Below are 19,218 nucleotides of genomic sequence, written 5' to 3'. Positions count from 1 at the left end.
CACCATCCCAAACTCCATCCGGCCGTGGCAAAGCCAAAGCTCCTGTCAGAGCCCTGAGGTCCCTTGGGCTGCCCGCGCCCATCACCCGCTTCCTCCCGCAGCATCCACGGCGGGATCGCTGGGGCACGGGACCGCCCACCTTCCCTCCGCCTGGAGCTCTTACTATTTTCTAATTAGTGTCTGCACAGGGGTCATTAATGAGCTCATCACTTGGAAGAGAAGGGGGGGGAAGGGATTATGGACACATACTTTTTGCATTAACCACCATCACCGGGATCTTTGCAGCCTCCTCAGGGAGGAGGGAGATTTACACAGCTGGGAGGAGGCGCGGGTGGGCGGCCTTGCCTTCCTCTCCCGGGGGAGGATGAGCCCGAGGAGAAGAAAGGAAAGCCGGACTCGACGAGCCACAGACGTCATGTGTTTACAGAGTTGGGTGGGAGGGGATGGAGATGGCTGGGGAGCAGCCGGGGAAGCAGGGATTGGGGGTGGGGGCAGCCTGGCTCCCACCTTGAGCCTTTACTCAGCTCATCCTAGCATCTCATTCCTGATCCTGATGTGCTTTGCCCAACCTGCCTGCATCCTCTCTTAGCCAAAAGAAAGAGAAGCAGAGCAAAGCACAGCATCATGTCCAGGCTTTGCTGGTGCCATGGGCAGGGGCTGAGCTGTAGAGGGGTCAGGGTGCATGCCCACAGGATCCCACCAGCCCCTCCATTTCCCACCCTGGGCGACCTTTTGAACCAGCCCAGGAATTCGAGCTGCTGTCCTGACATGGGCCCTGCTGGCTTCTGCCCATCTCCATTGCATTTAATAAAACAGGTATTAGAGCAGTGGAGTCTCATTTCAGCCATTGGGTTTGAACGGCTGCCTCCTCATTTTTGAGCGTAGCTAGAAGGAGAAGTTGTGAGACGTTAAGCCCTTGTTCTAAGCGGGGGGATTTGAGGAGAGTTATTGGCATCTGCAGGACATAGTTTGGCTGGGACAAGCCTGGAGGAAGCTGCGAGCCTCCTGCCATTGCAGAGGATGTCCCTTTGTGCCTGGCTGCAACACCTCCTTTCCAAGGCAGTGGTTTTGTGGGGTGCTCCTGGGTTCTGCTCCCTGGAAGTTCCAGCCGTAGCTGCAGCTCTGCTTCTATTTCTGAGCATTCCCCCAGGGCTTGCCTGAGGCTGGGGCACAGTGTAAGGCACCCATACCCCTCAGGCATCCGTCTGTCCATCCATCTCTTTACCCAAGAGCAAGAGGTTTTGGTGCACGCTGTGCTACCTGGGGAGGGGGCCGGGGCTGGGGCTGGAAGCCCCCCGATGTGTGTCGTCACTGAGCCGCTATTCCGGCGTTTCCGGTGGGCTCAGCTTTCCCCTCAGCCACGGCTCTGCAATGCTCGAGTTCACAGGAGGTTTTCTTTGGCACGGGGCCCCTCGCAGAGGGGGCAAGGGGTGGCCACGGCAGAGGTTTGTCTCTGCCTGAGCCCGGCATCTGGTTGCTCTGGCACCTCAGGGCACTGGTGAGTTCAGCTCAGACCACTGTCCCCAAAAACCCTCTGGGGAGAGCAACAGGCTGTTGCTCTTCATTAAATGTGGGATTTGCAAGGCTGGAGCAGGAGTAGCCCAGGCTGAGGGCATTGCTGCTGCCACGGGGCCACATCTCCAGCCCCTTGCAGCCTTGGTTTTTTAAACCAAAACAGGTGTTAGGGCAGCCAAGCAGCTGGGGATGCGAGTCTCCTTACAAGTAATTATCCCTGCTCTGGGCTAAGGTTTCCCAGCTCTCCCTAATGAAGTGCAGGCATCCCCAGCTGGCGACAGGCTCTGAGGGGCTGGGAGTGGGGGCAGCCAGCATCCCAGATAAACATCCATGGTTATCTGGGATGTCCCATCCATGGTTATCTGGGGGTCCTGGGACAAGGAAAAAACCTTTCTCTGTATTCCCTTCTGTAAAACAAGGCCGGATCCTTCATGCCCATCAGTCAGGGAAACTGCTTCCTGCACCCACTCCTTGCTGTGCTTTGCCTTTGTCCCCTACAGCCCTCAAGCATCCCCCTTTCTTCTAGCTGGATGATCACAGAGGTGAACCAAAAGTAGTTTACTACCCAGCAGATCTGTCCCACCTTGTCCCCATTGCCTCGGTGTGCCACGGAGCTTTGCTCACCCCCTGCCACCCTCCCTCTGCAGACCTGGACGAGTGCTCGGAGGGCAATGGCGGGTGCCAGCAGACCTGTGTCAACATGATGGGCAGCTACGAGTGCTTCTGCCGGGAGGGCTTCTTCCTCAGTGACAACCAGCACACCTGCATCCAGCGCCCTGAAGGTCAGTGCACAGCGACTCTGTGCCCCAGGGCACGCTCCATCCCTGCATTTATGGAGGACATTAATCCTGTGCCCAGAGCAGTTTATTAATAAGTGGAACCCGGAGGTCCTCATACCACCCTGCAAGACTCATCTTCTCCTGCCAGGTCTTGTACAGCACCAAGCCCTTTGTCTTGGTATCAGCTCTAAATTGCTTAGCCAAAATAGAAGGAAATGAGAGATTTTTGCATCTCTGCTGATTTTTATCTCCACTGCTTGGCAAAACAAGCTGAAGGTTTTTGCTTTCCTCCTTCCCCCTTCCCCCCTTCCCAGCTGTGTTGGTCAGTGGCTCCCTGGGAATCATGCCCAGCCCCAGATGGCTCAGCAGCTGCAGCGGCATTTCCCGTGTCCCCATCCCTCTGTGTCTGAGAGGGATAACCTGGCTTCTTCTTCCTCCTGGTGCTGCAGTAGGTGACCCCACTGGAAAAGGGATGCAGGTGCTGTGTTTTGAGTCAATGGGATTTAAAGCCACCTTGAGGTGTGGGAGCAAGGTCTCACCCAAGGTGAGAGGAAATCAAAAGTTGAAGGTTCCTAGGTGGTTTTGTCTACCTTCTCGAGCAGCTCTGTGTCTGGAGGAGCTGCCCGTTGAGGCTGCCCAGGGTTAAATTGTTCCCCCAAGGTCCTCCCTGACAAGGTTTTCCCCTCATGGCTCCCATCGTCCTGTCCCATCCAAACCCACCTCAGACATGCTTCTGTCACTGCTGACCAGTGCCAGCAGCTTTTGGAGCATTTCTTTGCTCCCTTTTCTCTTTTAGAAGGAATGAACTGCATGAACAAGAACCACGGCTGCGCCCACATCTGCCGGGAGACCCCCAAAGGGGGCATCGCCTGTGAGTGCCGCCCTGGCTTTGAGCTCACCAAGAACCAGCGTGACTGCAAATGTAAGGAGCACTCCGGGGCTGCAGATACAGCCTCCTGGGGACCACTAACCCTGTCCTCATAATACAAACACCTCCTGTCCCTGCAGCAAAGCCCTGACTCCCTGGTAGCAATTGATTCATCAAACCTGAAGCCCAGCATGCCCAACTCTGCCTCTGTCCCCTTACGGATGGTACTCCTGGCACTCCTCTCTGCCATGAGATGTTCTGTCCTTACATGACCAGGCTGAAACAGCAGTTAAAGGGGTCCCAGAGGCACAGCATTCCCTGTCCCAGTGTTTCACTTTCTGAAGGGGAGGTGAACAGGGAGAATGCAATTGGCACGTGAGGAGTGCAGGAATCCTCTTCCTGGGGGTCATGGTGCTCCAGGCTCGTCTGATCTCCTGCCAGCATTCCGCTGGCACTGCCAGGATTATTAAATAGGTATATGTGTGTTTATGCAATTATTTTTATTTTGTTTCTCATTTGCTGTCTGCAGCGAACATGTAAAATCGCTGATGAAATGGAGTTTTAATCCTAGGAGCTTATTTTCTCTCTAATCTAAATGAACAGCACACCTTGCCCCCTGGGGAGGGCTGGAAGGGATTCCCAGAAGATCCTGAGTCATTCCAGAGATCAGGAAAGTCTCACCCTTGCACTGTAAGACCAGATTCAGGGTCAGGGGCAACCAGCCCACCGGTCCCCTTTTGCACAGTCTCCACTGAGTGGCATTTAGCAGATATGCAAAAGGAAGACATGAGAAACCACACAACAGTTTGCATCTGCCAAGATCCCACAGGGAAAGTGAAAGGCTTTAGGAATTATTTGGGAGGGAGAGAAATCTCCAAAGGTATGGATGAGGTGTTTCCAAGGCCACTTTATGCACTGCATGGGGATGCCAGGCAGGGAAGTAGGAGCTGGGGTCGTGCTGATGGCCGGTGCTTTGCTTCCACAGTGACCTGTAACTATGGGAACGGGGGTTGCCAACACACCTGCGACGACACGGACCAGGGACCCAAGTGTGGCTGCCACGTCAAGTTCCTGCTCCACTCCGACGGGGTGACGTGCATAGGTAGGTCAGAGCACTGGCCACGTGGGGCAGGGTGCAGGATGGCTCGTCCTCCTCCCTGGATGGTTTGTCCTTGGCCTGGTGAAGGGTTTATCCCAAGCTTTGGGAATGCGATGTTTCTTTTTGCTGAGACTGGGGAAGCTCGGGGTGTGTATGAGGGGTGCTGTGGCACCTGCAGGTGCAGGGATATGTTGCTGCTCAACCATAGGAGCAGAAGTGACCACAGGGATGCTTGAAGGGACATCTGGGGACAGGTCGCTGTGCTGGGGTGTAGGCAGAGGTCTCCCTCCTGCATCCATGCTGCTGGAGGGAGAGCAGTGAGGATATTCCCATGCCAGAAATTATTAACTGTTGCTGTCACCAGCAGCTTTGGAGGAGAGACATTGAAGGGACAGGTTTGGCCACAGCAATCTGTTCCAACTTGGCACCGTGTGACCTTGGCCCAGGAACAATTGTCTTGCAAAAAAAACCCAAAAAAAACCAACCAAACCCCCAACAACCTGACAACTCAACCACCCCAGAATTGTCCTTTTCCTGTGTGTGTTTTCAAATTGTAGAACATCAAACAGAGATAGAAGTTTTACTGGTTTCATATGCTTGTGCTGTTGAACAGCTGCTTTGATTTAAATAATGTTATATTTGGGGAGTGATTAAGTCCACAAATTGCTTGAGACATTTGAGTTCTTATTGCAAAATGAAAAAGAAAGCAAGAGAGGTTTTGGCTCCCCGTGTCCCTTCTGTGCCTGAACAGAAAACCCTCTGCCCTTTCCACTGATGACTCCATCCTCAGGCAAATGGCAGTGGAGCCCCTGAACCCTGGCTGCTCCTTTCCAGCTTGGGGGGTGTTTGGGGCTGAGCCCCCTGCAAAGCCCTCCTTCCCATCAGCTCACTGCTGCCTTAATGTCACCGCTGTCCCCCAGCCCAGTCCCAGGATGGATCCCAGTCCTTCCTGGCTGCTGGCAGGGGCTCTCAGCCCCTGGTCCCCACCATCCTCGTGTTTGCGTCCTGTCCCCAGGAGGTTGTTGCTGTGCCCAGACGGGCAGAGCTCCTCCAACAGGGACTTTGGGACCCCAGGGTGCATCGGCTGGTGTGTCCCTCCTGGATGGAGGGCCCTGTGCGTGGTGTCTGTGTTGGTGCAAGGACTTGGGCAGGTTTGGGACCAAGGATGCTCCTGACCTGCTGGGCATGGCTGAGGGCAGCAGCTCTCCAAAGCATCCTTTAATTTGGGGGATGCTTGAGAACCTATTTACTGGGGGGGTCTCTGCACTCATGTCCTGGGTAGAATAGGTGTGAGGGTGGGATTTGGGATTTTTCCAAAATCACTCATCCTCATGGCCTTGGTCAGAATCTCCCTCTTTGTCTCCACACCTGCACCGTATCTGCTGGGGAGACATCTCCCACCAGAGGCAGCACATCCCTGTGAACTCTCCCCTTGCCCACCTTCCCAGGGCAAATCAAATACTGCACAGGAGGATTTTAGGAGCAGCATCAGCCCAAAGCCCACCACCATGCCTGTCTCATCCCTTTGGGGTCTGCAGTCCCCTCTTACAGGAAGGGACCTGCCCAGTTCCCACATTCCCTGGGGGATTCCTGGCCCCCATCCCCACTGTGGGAACACTGCGGGATTGTGCCTTGGCTGCTGGGAGCCAGCAGCAGCCCCACAGGGATGCCCAGGCAGGGGATTTCCAGCCAAGGTACCTGTTTGGATATTTATAACCACCTTTTCTTGTTTTATGGCTGGGGCTCAGCAAACAGCCCTCCCCCATTCACAGTGCCCCCATCACCACCCCTTCCCCATTTCCTCAAAAATATTTCATCATTTCAAGGGGAATAAATTTTCCAGTGAGGGGAAGCGCAAAGTCGTTCCCCAGGCCATGGGCTTTGAAATTGTACTCGGTGCGTTTGATGGGCTGCCGGGACAGGCCCCTGGTCCAGGTTCCCTTCAGATCACACCACGCGGCAGGAAGCACGATCAGCCCCTCTGAGTGACAGTTTCATTAGACCACGGCCGGTGTTTTTCATTTTTCCGCTTTTTATTGCTGCTTTTAAAAATGCAGATAATGAATAACATGCCTCTGAGCAAAGGGGCCAGAGCTAATGGCTCCCAACATGTCTGCAGGCACAAGGGGGAGGGGGAGGTGGGAGGGGAGGCAAATGGCCTTATATATTTATATTTATGCTCCAAAAGCAGTCTTTAAAAAAAAAAAAAAAGTGTATGCTGAGGGTGCAGTGCCCATGGGGAGATGCAAACAGCTGTCATAGCTGATGCACACTTTGGCTTTGCTGGAAGATTTACCAGCCAGGGCATCATTGCAGCTCCCCCCTGCTGATATCTGGGGTGCAGCAGGGCCATTGCTGGACCTCTACTCGTGGCGAGCACTGGTGGAGTGGGAAGAAAATATTATTAGATGGAGAGGGAAACTAAACCCAAGTCAAGTTTTATGGCTGATTTCCTGACCCACACCCAGGCGGTTTGCGGTGGTACGGCTGATGTGCCCCAGCTTTGTGGATCCGGCAGTGTCGGGAGCAGTGCTGGGAGCAGAGTCTGTGCCAGTCCCACTGCCAGGTCACTGCTGGGTGCACCCACACACGAGTGAGGCTGAGCAGCCCAGAGTTTGGGCTCACTGCTGGCTTGGTTGCTAAATCCAAGGGGTGCAAGTGCCTCTGGTAGGACACAGTTCCCCTCCCGAGGCCTATGGCTGCACAGTGTCCACACAGCTTCTCTTGGGAATTGTCACCTGCCCTGGCACGTGCTGGATTTGCTCCAACAAGGGCGAGGACCCGGTTCCCCAGACTAACAGGCTGCACTAACGCTCCTCATAATACGCTTCTCCCTCTTGCATGGGGCTCCAGCCAGTCCAACACAGTGTGTGAAACTGGAGCAGGTTTGGAGAGGCTGAGGGGCATGGGATGCTTGGGACAGGGTGATAGAGGAGTCAATAACACTGGACCCAAACCTCAGGGTTTGGCTCTTTTGGGAGGTGCGGGAGAAAAAGCCTAAAAGGACAGTTTCCACCAGGCTGGGAAGGCAGCAGAATCAAACCCATTGACATGTGACACCAAGCGAGTTCCTTGCTGGACACTGTTTCTAAATCACTTTTTTATAATGTTAAACAGGGGAGAGACACTTCCAGCAACACGTTATCCTTGAGACGTTTTCTAATGGTAAATATTTTTGTTCTCTCTATCTCTACAAAGGGGTCTAACTGTAGATGGTCTCTCTTCTTGAGATCATAACAGGGCTCGGGGGGCTGAGCTGCCATGCTAACTGCATGTCTCACTAACCATGCCCCGCTGCTGCTTCCAAACCCTGCAGGGCCAGCCTGGCCCAGGCTGCCAGCGGGCTGGGCTGGGGGACAGAGCAGAAAACCCTCCCCTGGCTGTGCTTGCATGAGATGGGGGCTCTTGCACTGCTTTGGTCAATCCAGCCTGGCCCAGGGGGTGACAATCCACTTTGCAGTGGCTGTGATGGTTACCCCCCACCAACCAGGAGGAGCTCACAGTGGGCTGCCAGCAGACATGCAGTGGGGTGGGGGGTGCTCGTGCCCGTCTCTATGCTGTGCACACCCAAAATTACCCCTTCCCAGAGCCCATCCACTCGCAGATAGTCCCCTCTGGGACATTCTGGGCATCCCAGGGCTAGGTCTCACAAGGCTGCTCTCCATGCCCAGAGGCTCCCAGCCTGGAGCTGCAGCAGTGGCAGAGCTGCAATGGCCCTTTACATGGCTGGGCACCTCTCCAGGGGTTTCTTTGCATCCCTGTGGGGTCTCCAAGTCCTTCAAAAAGGTAAGGTGACGTCTCTGCTCTGCAACCAAGAAAACTGAGGCAGAAGGTGCAGCGACTTGTCTGTGGTGGATAATCTTGTTCCTGGACGTGCTGGGCACAAGCAAACTCCTGGCACATCCAGAATGAGCTGTAGGAGTGCATCTCACCAGCGCAGGGAGCACTGACTCCAGCTTTCGGGGTCTCTGAAGAGCCTTTCCCGCAGGGACGGGAGAAGGAAGGGACTCCAGATCCACTCAGTCACTGCACTTCAGCCAGCCCATCTGTAATCCCTCCAATTACCATGGAATTATCCCCTCAGGCTCCTGGGATCACATCCCAGAAGGTGGAGGTGAGGCTGTACTGTGTGCAGTCAGGGCTCTGCAGTGACGGGCAGCAGAGGGAGGGTGCTGAGCAGGGCAAGGAGCACCATGGCACAGCAGCTGGGAAGTGAGACCACAGATGAGATGGAGTGTGAAGCTGCTTTGTTCTCTCCTTGCCCATGCAGTGGAGGCCTCGCTGAAGCCCTGTGTGGCTGGTGAGTTGCTGGCTCACGCCAGGCTGGGAGCAGCCCCCGGGCTGCCAGCTCTGCCGAACAATTGCCACTCCCCAGGGCCCACTCCAGCATCTGGCCCCACACTGCCAACCTCTGCTGCCTCACAGGTACCCCAGCAACCCCTTCCAAGCTTTCTGCAAGCCCAGATAAGATCCCCCTTCCTCAGAGGGATTTGCAGTGGTGCTCCAGCCATGCTGGCTCAGCTCCCACACAGTGCCCACCCCAGGCAGCGGCCCTGGGATGGTGGGCAAGACTGGCTTTATATCTGGGCCAAAAAGTCCAAAGGTGCAAAGGGGCCACGAGGGCACATGGGTGCCACAGTGCTGGAGGAGGCTGTGAGCACCATGAAGTATGCCCAGGGCACTGCACCCTCTGGAGAGCCCCGTCCTCCCTGGTGCAGCTGCTTCCCCAGTGCTGCTGAAAGCAGCGCCTGAACAGAGCCCATCGTCTCATCTCGGCAGTGACCCTGTTAAATCAATCCTCCCCAGGCTGCTTCTGCATCAGCTGCTGAAACAAAGGCTGGCGTTTAATAATTCACCGGGCTTCCAGAAAGTTTCCCTTCCCTTGGGTGCGGTGTCACCCGCCCTGTGCTCCTCACCCCAGCGCCGCAGGGAGAGGACAGCCCTGGCGCGGCCGGGCTGCGTGCAGCGCGAAGACCTGGCTGAAGGAATAATATCCGCAGAAATCCCTCCCTTGCCGTTAGGTTTTGTAATTGTGCTGGCGATTAATTTCATAAAATGGTCTCTTTTGTTCTCTTATTATGGGACATCATAAAAATAGCAGTGGCAAGACGAGCACAGAACGATCCCAGCTCCCGAGCCCTGCGGCGAATGGTTGGATGGTTCTGTCATTCGCACCCCATGCAGTGCTTGCAAAGAGCAGGAGAACCTGGGATTTGCTCTTTCCAAGGAATTTCTTCAAGGCATTTTCGTCTTGGGTTCCTTGAAGCCCAAATGCCTCATTTATCCAAGCAACCAGCCTTCTGAAAGGAATATTTTATTATCCTTTGTGAACAACTTAATGCACTTCAAACCATTGTTCTAGTGGTTAGGGTCGAAATTGAGGATTGATCTCACAGGGAAGCTGTCAAGCTGAAAATGTTTCATTTAAATTAGTGTCCCTTCTAGTCCTACCAGCAACAGCTGACTTTGATAATACTGAAATAATTAGCTTTTTTTTCAGTTGGATTTTTTTTCCACTGATGCTGCCTGCCTCTGAGAGTACGTTCTAATTATACAAAGTGTCTCCCAAATTAGCCTGCAACACTGGACCAGCCGCCGTGCCCAAGCAGTGAGTGACAGTCAGGGACCAGCAGCATGGGGTCACCTGTAGCTTTGTGGCTCAGTAGCTTGGTGGCGCCGAGGGGGCTGGGACCCCCCACCACCTCACTGGGGGACTGGGGCTGCACACCTGCATCCCTGGGGAGCTGCAGCCTGGGCACCCCTGTCGAGACCTGGCTCTGGCTGCGTTTGCACAAATGCTGTGACTTTTTCCCCTGGAAATTCAATTCCTCCTCATTGGAGCTGCCGAAGCCAGCCTCCGTGAGACCCTGTTTGTGGGGGACACGCAGCCCCCATGACAGTGTGTTCATTAATTTGGGGCTCTGTGATCTTGTTACTGAGTGAGAAGCCCAGGGCTCTGCAGGGAGGTTTGTATCTGCTGCTCCTTCTAGGCTGTGGCATGGGAGATATCTGGGTGCTGTGACCCCCCCAGCCTTTCGAACACCAGTCCTTAATCTCAGCCTTTCTCTCCCCTCCCCATGCAGAGACGTGTGCTGTGAACAACGGGGGCTGTGACAGCAAGTGTCACGATGCGGCCACGGGCGTCCACTGCAGCTGCCCCATGGGCTTCATGCTCCAACCCGACAGGAAGACCTGCAAAGGTAGGTGGGTGTGAACAGGGCTGGGGTGCTCATTGCTCACCCCTGGGTGCCTCAGACCCCCTTAAAAAAGGCTCTGTTTTAGCTCAGCCCTACACTGCCCACAGTGTTCACTGGTTTGGTGTTTGCATCCATGGGGTGGGGACAGGAATCACCCCCCTGTGCGGGCACTTGGACATCTTACTGCAGGCACCATGCATAGCCCTGCTCCTCTGGAAAGGCTATAGAGAGGAGGAAAAGGAGGCCAGGTCAAATGGGAGGCGATGGCATATCCCTTGTGGGGCTGGAGTGCCCTGTCCCATCTCACTCCACCCCAGTGGTTCAGCTGCCCCGGGGTAGGTCTGGGTGTGCAGGGAATCAACACCTGCTCTGACAGTTTGAGCTGCATGAGTTCCTCTGGGGTCACTGCCCAGCCAGGTCCGAGCACCGTTGTCCCACTTGGGGGAGAATATTCTGAGATGCAGCACATCCCACTGACATCCCCAACCACCTCCCCCACAAGGCAGGGCAGTCAAGGCTGATTATTCCAGCACAACAGACTTGTCCCCCTTGGGGGTGCCCAGTGCCTGTGTTGTGTCTTTTGGCAGCTCCGGGAACTTGACCCCAGCTGAAAGGAAAGCTTGTCTTGCTGCTGACTGCCTATCTACCTGCTGACTGCTTCCAGAACCCCCTGCCCTGGGTATTTTATCAGAGCAGCCCCCCCTCTCCAATTCTGCAGTTTCCAGGAACATGCAATAACCCAGAGCCACGGCCCCTGTGTCTGGGGTTTTACTATGGCTGCGGGTGGGTTTACAGCTCACTCCCTCGCAGTCATAAAAAAGAAAGCCTCAACCTCATTGAGGCAGAGCTGTTACCCTAGTGCTGGAGGATGGAGGGACAGGGCAGGCCACTTCCTCTTCCTGGTCTCCTTCCATTTTACAAGTCATTTCCTAGCAGTAAATTTTGTGATTAGTGGAAAAATTAGAAAAACAACTGAAACAACAGCCTCATTCCAGGTTGTTGGGGCTCTTTGCAATTATTGTGTGTTGTCCTTTTTAGCTTTGGCTTTCATGGCAGGAAGGTGATGGCAAGCAGAGAGGCCAGGGCTGAAAAGTAGTTATTTTGTCAAGTGGCTCTTTTTGAAAGAGAGGTTTTCCCTTCTGGATTTTCTCTCTCTTCCTGTTGCTCCTGGTCCCCCAAAGCAGCCCCCAGCCCAAACTCATGACTCTGCAAATTCTGGTCTGGTGTTCTCCCTCAGCTGCAAGGCTCTTTCAGAGACCCAGCTCTGCTCCAGGGAATGCTGAGACCTGTAGAAATTAGTTGTTTTGCACCACTTTCAAGAAGAGCTGAGCCCAGAGTCCTGCCAGTGTCACACATTGGCTCCCCAGATGCACTCAGAGAAAACCAGCACCCATATTTACCCTGGTGACCATCAGAGCCCAAGGGGTTTCCTCTGCTTGCCAGCTCCGGAGGGGAGCACCCATCTCTCCTGGGCAAGCATCCCAGACAGGGTGTGACGGGTGTCCCTTGTCCCTACCAGACATTGACGAGTGCCGGCTCAACAACGGCGGCTGTGACCACATCTGCAGGAACACCGTGGGCAGCTTTGAGTGCAGCTGCAAGAAGGGCTACAAGCTGCTCATCAATGAGAGGAACTGCCAAGGTAAGGGACAGGGGGCCCCTAGCACCCTGCCCTGTCCAGGGATGGCACCTCTCTCCCGTGTCTCGCAGCCCTCCCACAGCTGCTGCTGGAGGAGTGCTGCTCCAGTTACTCATTCCTCTGGACCGCGTACATCCTTTGGCGGATTAGTGCCGGATTTGGGTTCTGGTCTGGGGCTTAGCCCTTTGATCTCAGAGCTGGGGACTTGTGGGCTCTTCTCGCAGCAGAGTTAAAGCCGGCAATTAGACACATGCCAGGCTTCCTGCTATTTAGAGGGCAGGAGCTGGGGGGAAGATGCCTCCTGTTCATTCCGGAGGGAGCTGGCTGCTCCATGCTGTTTCTTTCACCTTTTTCTCTCTGTCTCGACATCCTTCTGCACGTTCCACATAAACACAGCAGGTTTAAATGGCCCAGCAGGTCACTGGGCTGTCCTGGTAGGAATGTGGAGCTCTGCCCCTAAGCCCACAGCCAAGGTCAGCATGGCAGGTGTGCATGAGCCTGAGTGTTGCCTCCTGAAAGCACACGACTGGGGAAGGAGGAGGCTGGCATGCTCTGGGGCTGCCACTGCTTTCATCCACCTCCAGGTTCTGTGCTCTGGGAGTTTGACATGAGCGCAGCAATTAACTTAATGAAGCCAATGAAATGACGCTCCAACCTGCCAGGTTGGGCTCACCCCACAGGGCCAAGCAGATATCCCTGGCACCATCCCTGTGGCAGGACCTGCCTGTGCAGCATTCCTCATCCCGCCCTGGCACGGGGCTGAGCACTGGCCAGGCAGCAGCCAGCTAGGGGCTTTCACAGCCCTCCCGTGCCAAGGACATGGTGCTGGCCCCGTTTGGTCCATTTGAGGTGCAGAGGGGCTGCAGCAGCTTGCAGCAAGGGGATGCTGGTGTACTGGATGAGGAGGGAGCTTGGAGGCAGTCAGGGTGGGAGCACAGGGTCCTGTAGCATACTGGTGCTCTATCCCCAGAGCAGTCTGGTTCTGGATCCTTGGAGCATCCCAGTGCAGGGTCTCATAGCATCACAGTGCAGCTCCAGCTTGTTGGAGCAGTTGGAGCAGGAAGGGGACAGCCTTTGTGTCATGAATGACCTGTCCACTGCACCAGCCCTTACCTCCTCCCCTTGCTTTCCTCCAGACATCGACGAGTGCTCCTTTGACCGGACCTGTGACCACCTCTGCATCAACACTCCCGGCAGCTTCCAGTGCCTCTGTCACAAGGGCTACACGCTGTATGGGCTCACACACTGTGGAGGTAGGGCCAGCTGGGGGCTGGCAGCAGCAGCCTGGGGCCCCACAGGGTTCGGGTCCCAAGGAGGCACATGGGACCCCCGGGGGTGGGGCAGCCCCACGGTAGGGCTGCTGTGGCACCCCTGGGGATAGTGTTCACCCCAAGGGCCCATAAAAAGGGTCGGTTCCACGCATACCCTGGGCTGAGGCCAAGCAGGGAGGGGGCTCACAGCCAGACAAGCTGGTGTCTGCAACTTCAAACAGAGCGACAGGAACAATTTGCGACTTGTCTGCAGCAGGAGAGAGGGAGAAATCCCCGGCGTTTTTGGCAGGGAGCTGGGACAGGGTGGGAAGGGAAACATCAAAAGGATTTGATTTAAATTTCACAAGGCAGATAGCTCCCAAGGGCGGGGGCGTGCAGCGCCCGGGAAGCGGGGAGGCAGATGAAACATGCTTTGGAGGGGTTGCCGAAGCGTGTCGTGGCAGTGGTGCCTGCAGCCCAGGATGACGGCAGCAGGAGGCCGGGTGCTCCGATGCCTCCAGCTGGTGAGGGCAAGCACCCTTCTCATAGTCCCAAAATATGCAGCTAGCATGAGCCAGCACAGCTCCCAGATCCTTTCAGGGTGACCCTGCAGCAGAGGATTTGATGGCTTCCACCAGTGCACCCAGAGAGGGGGAGATGAGCTGGGAGGGCTGTGGGGGGCAGCTCCATCCCTGCCATGCTTCATGCCAGACCTGAATCATAAACACCCTGTCTCAAGCCGGGGCAGAGGGTCCCTGTTGAGAAGAGAGGCCAGGGCTACTGAGCAGCTGCATTTGAATTAGGCTCCCAGGTGTTTCCATGTCAGCACTATCTGCTGTCTCCCCTGCAGCTCCTCAGCCCACCAGGGGCCAGAGCTGAACTCAGCCTGCATGGGCTGCACCCATCACCATTCAGCCCTTGGGGACACCAGGAGTCGGGGTGTCCCTCATTCCCATGAAGCTGGCATGGCTGGAAGTGCCCTGTGGTGCAGATCCCCTGTCCCAGTGTCAGAGCCAGGGGTCTCACTGACCCTCACCCCCTGCCTCTCCCTTCCTTCCCCAGACATCGACGAATGCAGCATCAACCGGGGTGGCTGCAAATTCGGCTGCATCAACACACCTGGCAGCTATCAGTGTACCTGTCCCACTGGCTGCAAGCTGCACTGGAACAAGAAGGACTGTGTCGGTATGTCAGGCCAGGAGCCACCGCAGCTGGTGGAGGAGTTGGAGGATTTGAGATGCCAGGCTGGCATCCCTATGCCATGCTCTGGAGCCCTCTCCTCCCCACTGAATCCCCCCATGAGCTGGGAGGGCGCAGGGGTCTCTCGTGGGTCCCTGGGCTGTGCCAGCCACAGGTGTCCCTGATTGTCATCACCAGCCGGCGCGTGTCCCATGGAGCTGGTGAAATGCCTGCCAGGTTCGGTGCCACCGCGGGCCACCCTCACCTGCAACAAGACAGGCAAGAAGGATAGCTGTGCCCTCTCCTGCACCTCCAAGGCACGATTTCTGCCAGGTACCAGTGCTAGTGCCATGGCCAGCTTGGGCAGAGGGGTCCCCATTTCCCTGCATGGCCTAAAGTCAGGGGAGGGAGAATGGCTGCACAGCTGGGGTACAGAGAACCCAAGCAGTGTCTGGGTGAGGGAGGGAAGTTGTTGCTCAGGAGGACTCATCACTGGGTGTAGACCCATGGGATGGGTCCCTGGTGCAGGATCCCCATGGCAGGGTGCTAGGCATCGTCCCCCCACAGCACAGCCGTGCCTCCCTGCATCACCCTGGCAGAGCACCACGGGAACCGGACAGTTGCTCTGGCATCCACCAACTCCCCTTCCTCCTCCACAGAGTCCGACAGCAGCTACACGGTGAGCTGTGGGACCCCCATCCTGCGGCAGGGTAGCCAGCACAGACCCACAAACAGCAGCCAGCAGTGCCTCGGTAAGGGGGCTCCTGAGGTGCCCATGGTCACCAGCCAGGCTGGGCTGTGCCAGGTTGCTGAGCACCTGCCTTTTCTTTTAGAGACTGTCACTGCACCAGTCAAGCAGAAGGCCTCCTTCAAGATCAAGGATGCCAAATGTCACCTGCACCCACGGGCCAAGGGCAAGCAGGATGAGGCTGGGAAGGCTGGGGCACAAGGTGAGTTGTGATGGCAGGGGGCCAGTGGGGGTGCCCGTTCCCCCAGCAGGGATGGGGTTCTGACCTGTTTCCCCACGTGCAGGTGGTTCGGCACCTTGTTCTGACTGCCAGGTTACCTTTGTCAACCTCAAGTGTGACTCAACCAAGAAGGGGAAGGGCCGCCGGGCTCGCAACTCACCCAGCAAAGAGGTGACACGCATCACATTGGAGTTCGAGGCGGAGATCAAGCCAGAGGAGATCACAGGTGGGTACAGCACTGGCCTGGTCTGTCTCAGGTGCAGGCAGCGGTGGTGGGACCACAGAGACAGTAGTGGGACCAGGGACACAATACCATCCCTGTGCAGCAAGGAGAGACAAACTAGTCATCATCCTTCACTGGACTGGGAAGTACTGGGCAGTGTTTCCAACTGAGCGTGGGGGGGATGCTTTTAATCCTTTTGGGTTTCCCTCTCCATCCCTCCTTCTTACTGCATCCTTGTTTCCCCCTGCACCCCTATTTCCTTCTGCTTCCCCAGCCAGCTGCAACCTGCACTGCCTGCGACAGAGAGTGGAGAAAAAACTGAAGTCAGCCATCAAAGCCCTGAAGAAATCCATCAACCAGGAGCGGTTCCTGCTCCGCTTCGCAGGGATGGAGTACGAGGTGGCGCGGAAGCTGAGCGTGGCCCCGGAGCGGCAGGAGAGCTGCGGGCCAGGCCAGCAGCGCCTGGCTGGCAAGTGTGGTAAGGAGCAGGAAGGTGGTGTCTGGGGGCCCCCAGCGGTGACAACCCCCACAGCATCACCGATGTCCCTCCCCGGCTCTCAGTCAGCTGCTCGCAGGGAACCTATTACAATGGGCAGACGGAGCAGTGTGTGCCCTGTCCCCCCGGCACCTACCAGGAGAAGGAGGGGCAGCTTTCCTGTGACCTGTGTCCCCGCGGCGACACATTCGGACCCGTAGGAGCCACCAACATCACCAGCTGCACAGGTAAGGGGAGCATGGAGTGGGACTGGAGGCACACTTGGGGAACGTCCAAGGCTGCAAGCTCAACCATCAGCCAGAAGAGGGGAAAGCCCTAAGCATTGCCAGAGCCCAGAGAAGTTGCTACTTTGGGTGTTAATCATTTTGAGGGGACCTTAGGAAAGGCAGCATTTGCTCTGGATATATTAGTCCTGCCAAGGCTGTTGGGGGAGAGGATTTGGACATGGGGTAGGAGAGCTCTGGGCATATGGGGTGCCAGGACTGAGCGATGCCTGTGCCCACAGGTCAGTGTCCCCCTGGCCAGCACTCTGTTGATGGCTTCAAACCCTGCCAGCTGTGTCCCCGTGGGTCCTACCAGCCCGAAGTAGGACGGGCGCTCTGCTTCCCTTGTGGTGGGGGGCTGACCACCCGCCACGAGGGAGCCCTCTCCTTCCAGGACTGCGACACCAAAGGTAGGTCAGAGCTGGTCCCTAGGGAGGGGGCACCCAGAGGGGTTGTGCTGGCAGCTGAAACAGCCCCCTTTGCTCTCTGACCCCACAGTCCAGTGCTCCCCTGGGCACTACTACAACACAAGTGTCCACCGCTGCATCCGCTGCGCTGTGGGCACCTACCAGCCTGATTTCCGGCAGAATTACTGCATTGCCTGTCCTGGCAACACCACCACTGACTTCGATGGCTCCACCTCTGTGTCCCAGTGCAAAAGTAGGCGAGCTGGGGTGCAATGGGGGCAGGGTGGGGCGAGCAGGGTGTTAGGTATGGGGTCCTTCCTATCTATATTTTATCTGTATTTAAAAATTCTGTAAGATAGAGTTATAGACTTTGGGGTCACTTCAGTGCTTTATGCATGCAGGCAGGCATGGGGGGATGCATGGAGCAGTGCTAATGGAATACACCCCTTCGCCCAGTAAACCACCCCTAGGGGAACACTCCACCCCCAGTGCCCGTGGTACTGTTTCCCAGTGGAACCGACTCTCCCCCATGCCTTGCAGACCGGCAGTGTGGAGGGGAGCTGGGTGAGTACACAGGCTACATCGAGTCGCCAAACTACCCAGGGAATTACCCTGCCAATGTCGAGTGCACCTGGAACATCAACCCGCCACCCAAGCGCAAGATCCTCATCGTGGTGCCAGAGATCTTCCTCCCCTCTGAGGACGAGTGTGGCGACGTCTTGGTCATGCGGAAAAACTGTAGGTAACCGAGCAGGCCGTGGTGCTCATGGGAGGAGCTGAGGGAGGAAAAGTTCAGGGTTTGGCACAGCTGCCTTGTGCAAAGGGAGAAAGCCACATCCCTGGCCAGCAGGAGGGGAATTTTGGGAACTGAGTGGAGAGATCAGCATCACCTTACTGGCCTGGTGTCTTGCTGGATCAGGGGGATGTTGATGGGCTGGGCTGCACACCTGGGTCTCAGCATTACTTTTTGTGGGTAAAAAGCCCCATTTGGAGATTTCCAGAGCAAGGAAGGAATAACAACATCCCTAGTATGTAACATGAGGGTTAGAGGGGCTCAGCCTTGCCCAACACAGACAATCCCCATCCCTGGTGCTGCCCTTCACCCTGAACCTTTTAGCCCAGCTGGGGGTAGGTCCACTGATGGGCAACTGGTATCCTGTGTCCCTTGCCATTCCCTGCAGCCTCCCCATCCTCTATCACCACCTATGAGACGTGCCAGACCTATGAGAGGCCCATCGCCTTCACCGCCCGCTCCCGGAAACTGTGGATCAACTTCAAAACCAGTGAAGCTAACAGCGCCCGGGGCTTCCAGATCCCTTATGTCACCTATGACGGTGAGCACAGGGCACAGAAGACACTACTTTGGCAGGCTGATGCCGCCCTGCCCAGCTTGGGACCCAGGTCACCCCCAATTGACACCTCCTGTGTGTTTTGGGGGGAGTTGACTCAGGGATGGGGACCAGATGCTTGGACACAAGTGGCAGCTCATGCCCTGACTGTGTTTTTCGGCTGGGTGTTGCAGAGGACTATGAGCAGCTGGTGGAGGACATTGTGCGGGATGGAAGACTCTACGCCTCTGAAAACCACCAGGAGATCCTCAAGGTGAGTGTGTGCCCCCATGTCCATGCTACCCAGGGCTGCAGGGGATGCAGGAACATCCTTCCCTTCAGGGGTGCCTCATGCTCTCCCTGCACTCAGGGGTTCAGTTTGGAGCCGCTGCAGGGGAGCACAAGGCAGGGTGGTGAACCTCCCTCTGGCTCGGCTTCCCTGCAGGACAAGAAGCTCATCAAAGCTTTCTTCGACGTGCTGGCACACCCCCAGAACTACTTCAAGTACACTGAGAAGCACAAGGAGATGCTGCCCCGCTCCTTCATCAAACTCCTTCGCTCCAAAGTCTCAAGCTTCCTTCGGCCTTACAAATAGCCCCTCCGTGCCCCTGCTGTCCTGGGCCGCCCCACAGCCAAGGAAACCCTCTTCTCCCTTCCTTCTCCTTTCCGATTTTTCCTTCCTCCACCCAGCTCTGGCAGGATCACCACCGCTCGTCCCGCAAGACATCTCCCCATGATTTCCCCACCGCTCCCTGCAGAGCAGTGCTCCCAGCCTTGGGGATGCTCTGGCCTCATCCAGCTGGGGACGAAGCCACTCCCCTTTTTAAAAGCAGCTTCTTCGTTGTAGGAAACTGAAGTACTGATCCTTTCACTGTCCTCTGTCCTGCCTTTGGTTTCCTTTTTGCCAGGCCTGTCCACATTCCCTGGTGCCACTGGCAGCCCAGGACACTGAGGGGGTCATTGTCCTTCCAGCCCTTGGGGCTGGTGCCAGCTGCAGCCCCACAGAG

General features: G+C 56.3%; 1 protein-coding gene across 1 annotated transcript in view; it reads left to right on the top strand.

Annotated features, from left to right (window-relative positions):
- SCUBE3 (signal peptide, CUB domain and EGF like domain containing 3) overlaps positions 1-18,853 on the top strand; it is a 28,563-nt gene extending 9,710 nt beyond the window's left edge. The window contains exons 4-23 of the mRNA XM_050326750.1: positions 2,163-2,297; positions 3,091-3,216; positions 4,148-4,264; positions 10,345-10,461; positions 11,978-12,100; positions 13,234-13,350; positions 14,410-14,528; positions 14,571-14,595; positions 14,764-14,859; positions 15,186-15,278; positions 15,360-15,476; positions 15,559-15,720; positions 15,992-16,195; positions 16,279-16,440; positions 16,719-16,886; positions 16,975-17,136; positions 17,424-17,621; positions 18,065-18,217; positions 18,406-18,485; positions 18,657-18,853. Coding sequence (XP_050182707.1) covers positions 2,163-2,297; positions 3,091-3,216; positions 4,148-4,264; positions 10,345-10,461; positions 11,978-12,100; positions 13,234-13,350; positions 14,410-14,528; positions 14,571-14,595; positions 14,764-14,859; positions 15,186-15,278; positions 15,360-15,476; positions 15,559-15,720; positions 15,992-16,195; positions 16,279-16,440; positions 16,719-16,886; positions 16,975-17,136; positions 17,424-17,621; positions 18,065-18,217; positions 18,406-18,485; positions 18,657-18,806 — 2,624 coding nt within the window. The 3' untranslated portion in view covers positions 18,807-18,853. The remainder of the gene's footprint in view (positions 1-2,162; positions 2,298-3,090; positions 3,217-4,147; positions 4,265-10,344; positions 10,462-11,977; positions 12,101-13,233; positions 13,351-14,409; positions 14,529-14,570; positions 14,596-14,763; positions 14,860-15,185; positions 15,279-15,359; positions 15,477-15,558; positions 15,721-15,991; positions 16,196-16,278; positions 16,441-16,718; positions 16,887-16,974; positions 17,137-17,423; positions 17,622-18,064; positions 18,218-18,405; positions 18,486-18,656) is intronic.
- The last annotated feature ends 365 nt before the right edge of the window (positions 18,854-19,218 follow it).

Source organism: Myiozetetes cayanensis, unplaced genomic scaffold, assembly GCF_022539395.1.
Source record: "Myiozetetes cayanensis isolate MyiCay16 unplaced genomic scaffold, myiCay2020 scf32, whole genome shotgun sequence".
Classification (NCBI taxonomy): Eukaryota; Metazoa; Chordata; class Aves; order Passeriformes; family Tyrannidae; genus Myiozetetes; species Myiozetetes cayanensis.
This window is presented reverse-complemented; position numbering and strand designations above follow the sequence as displayed.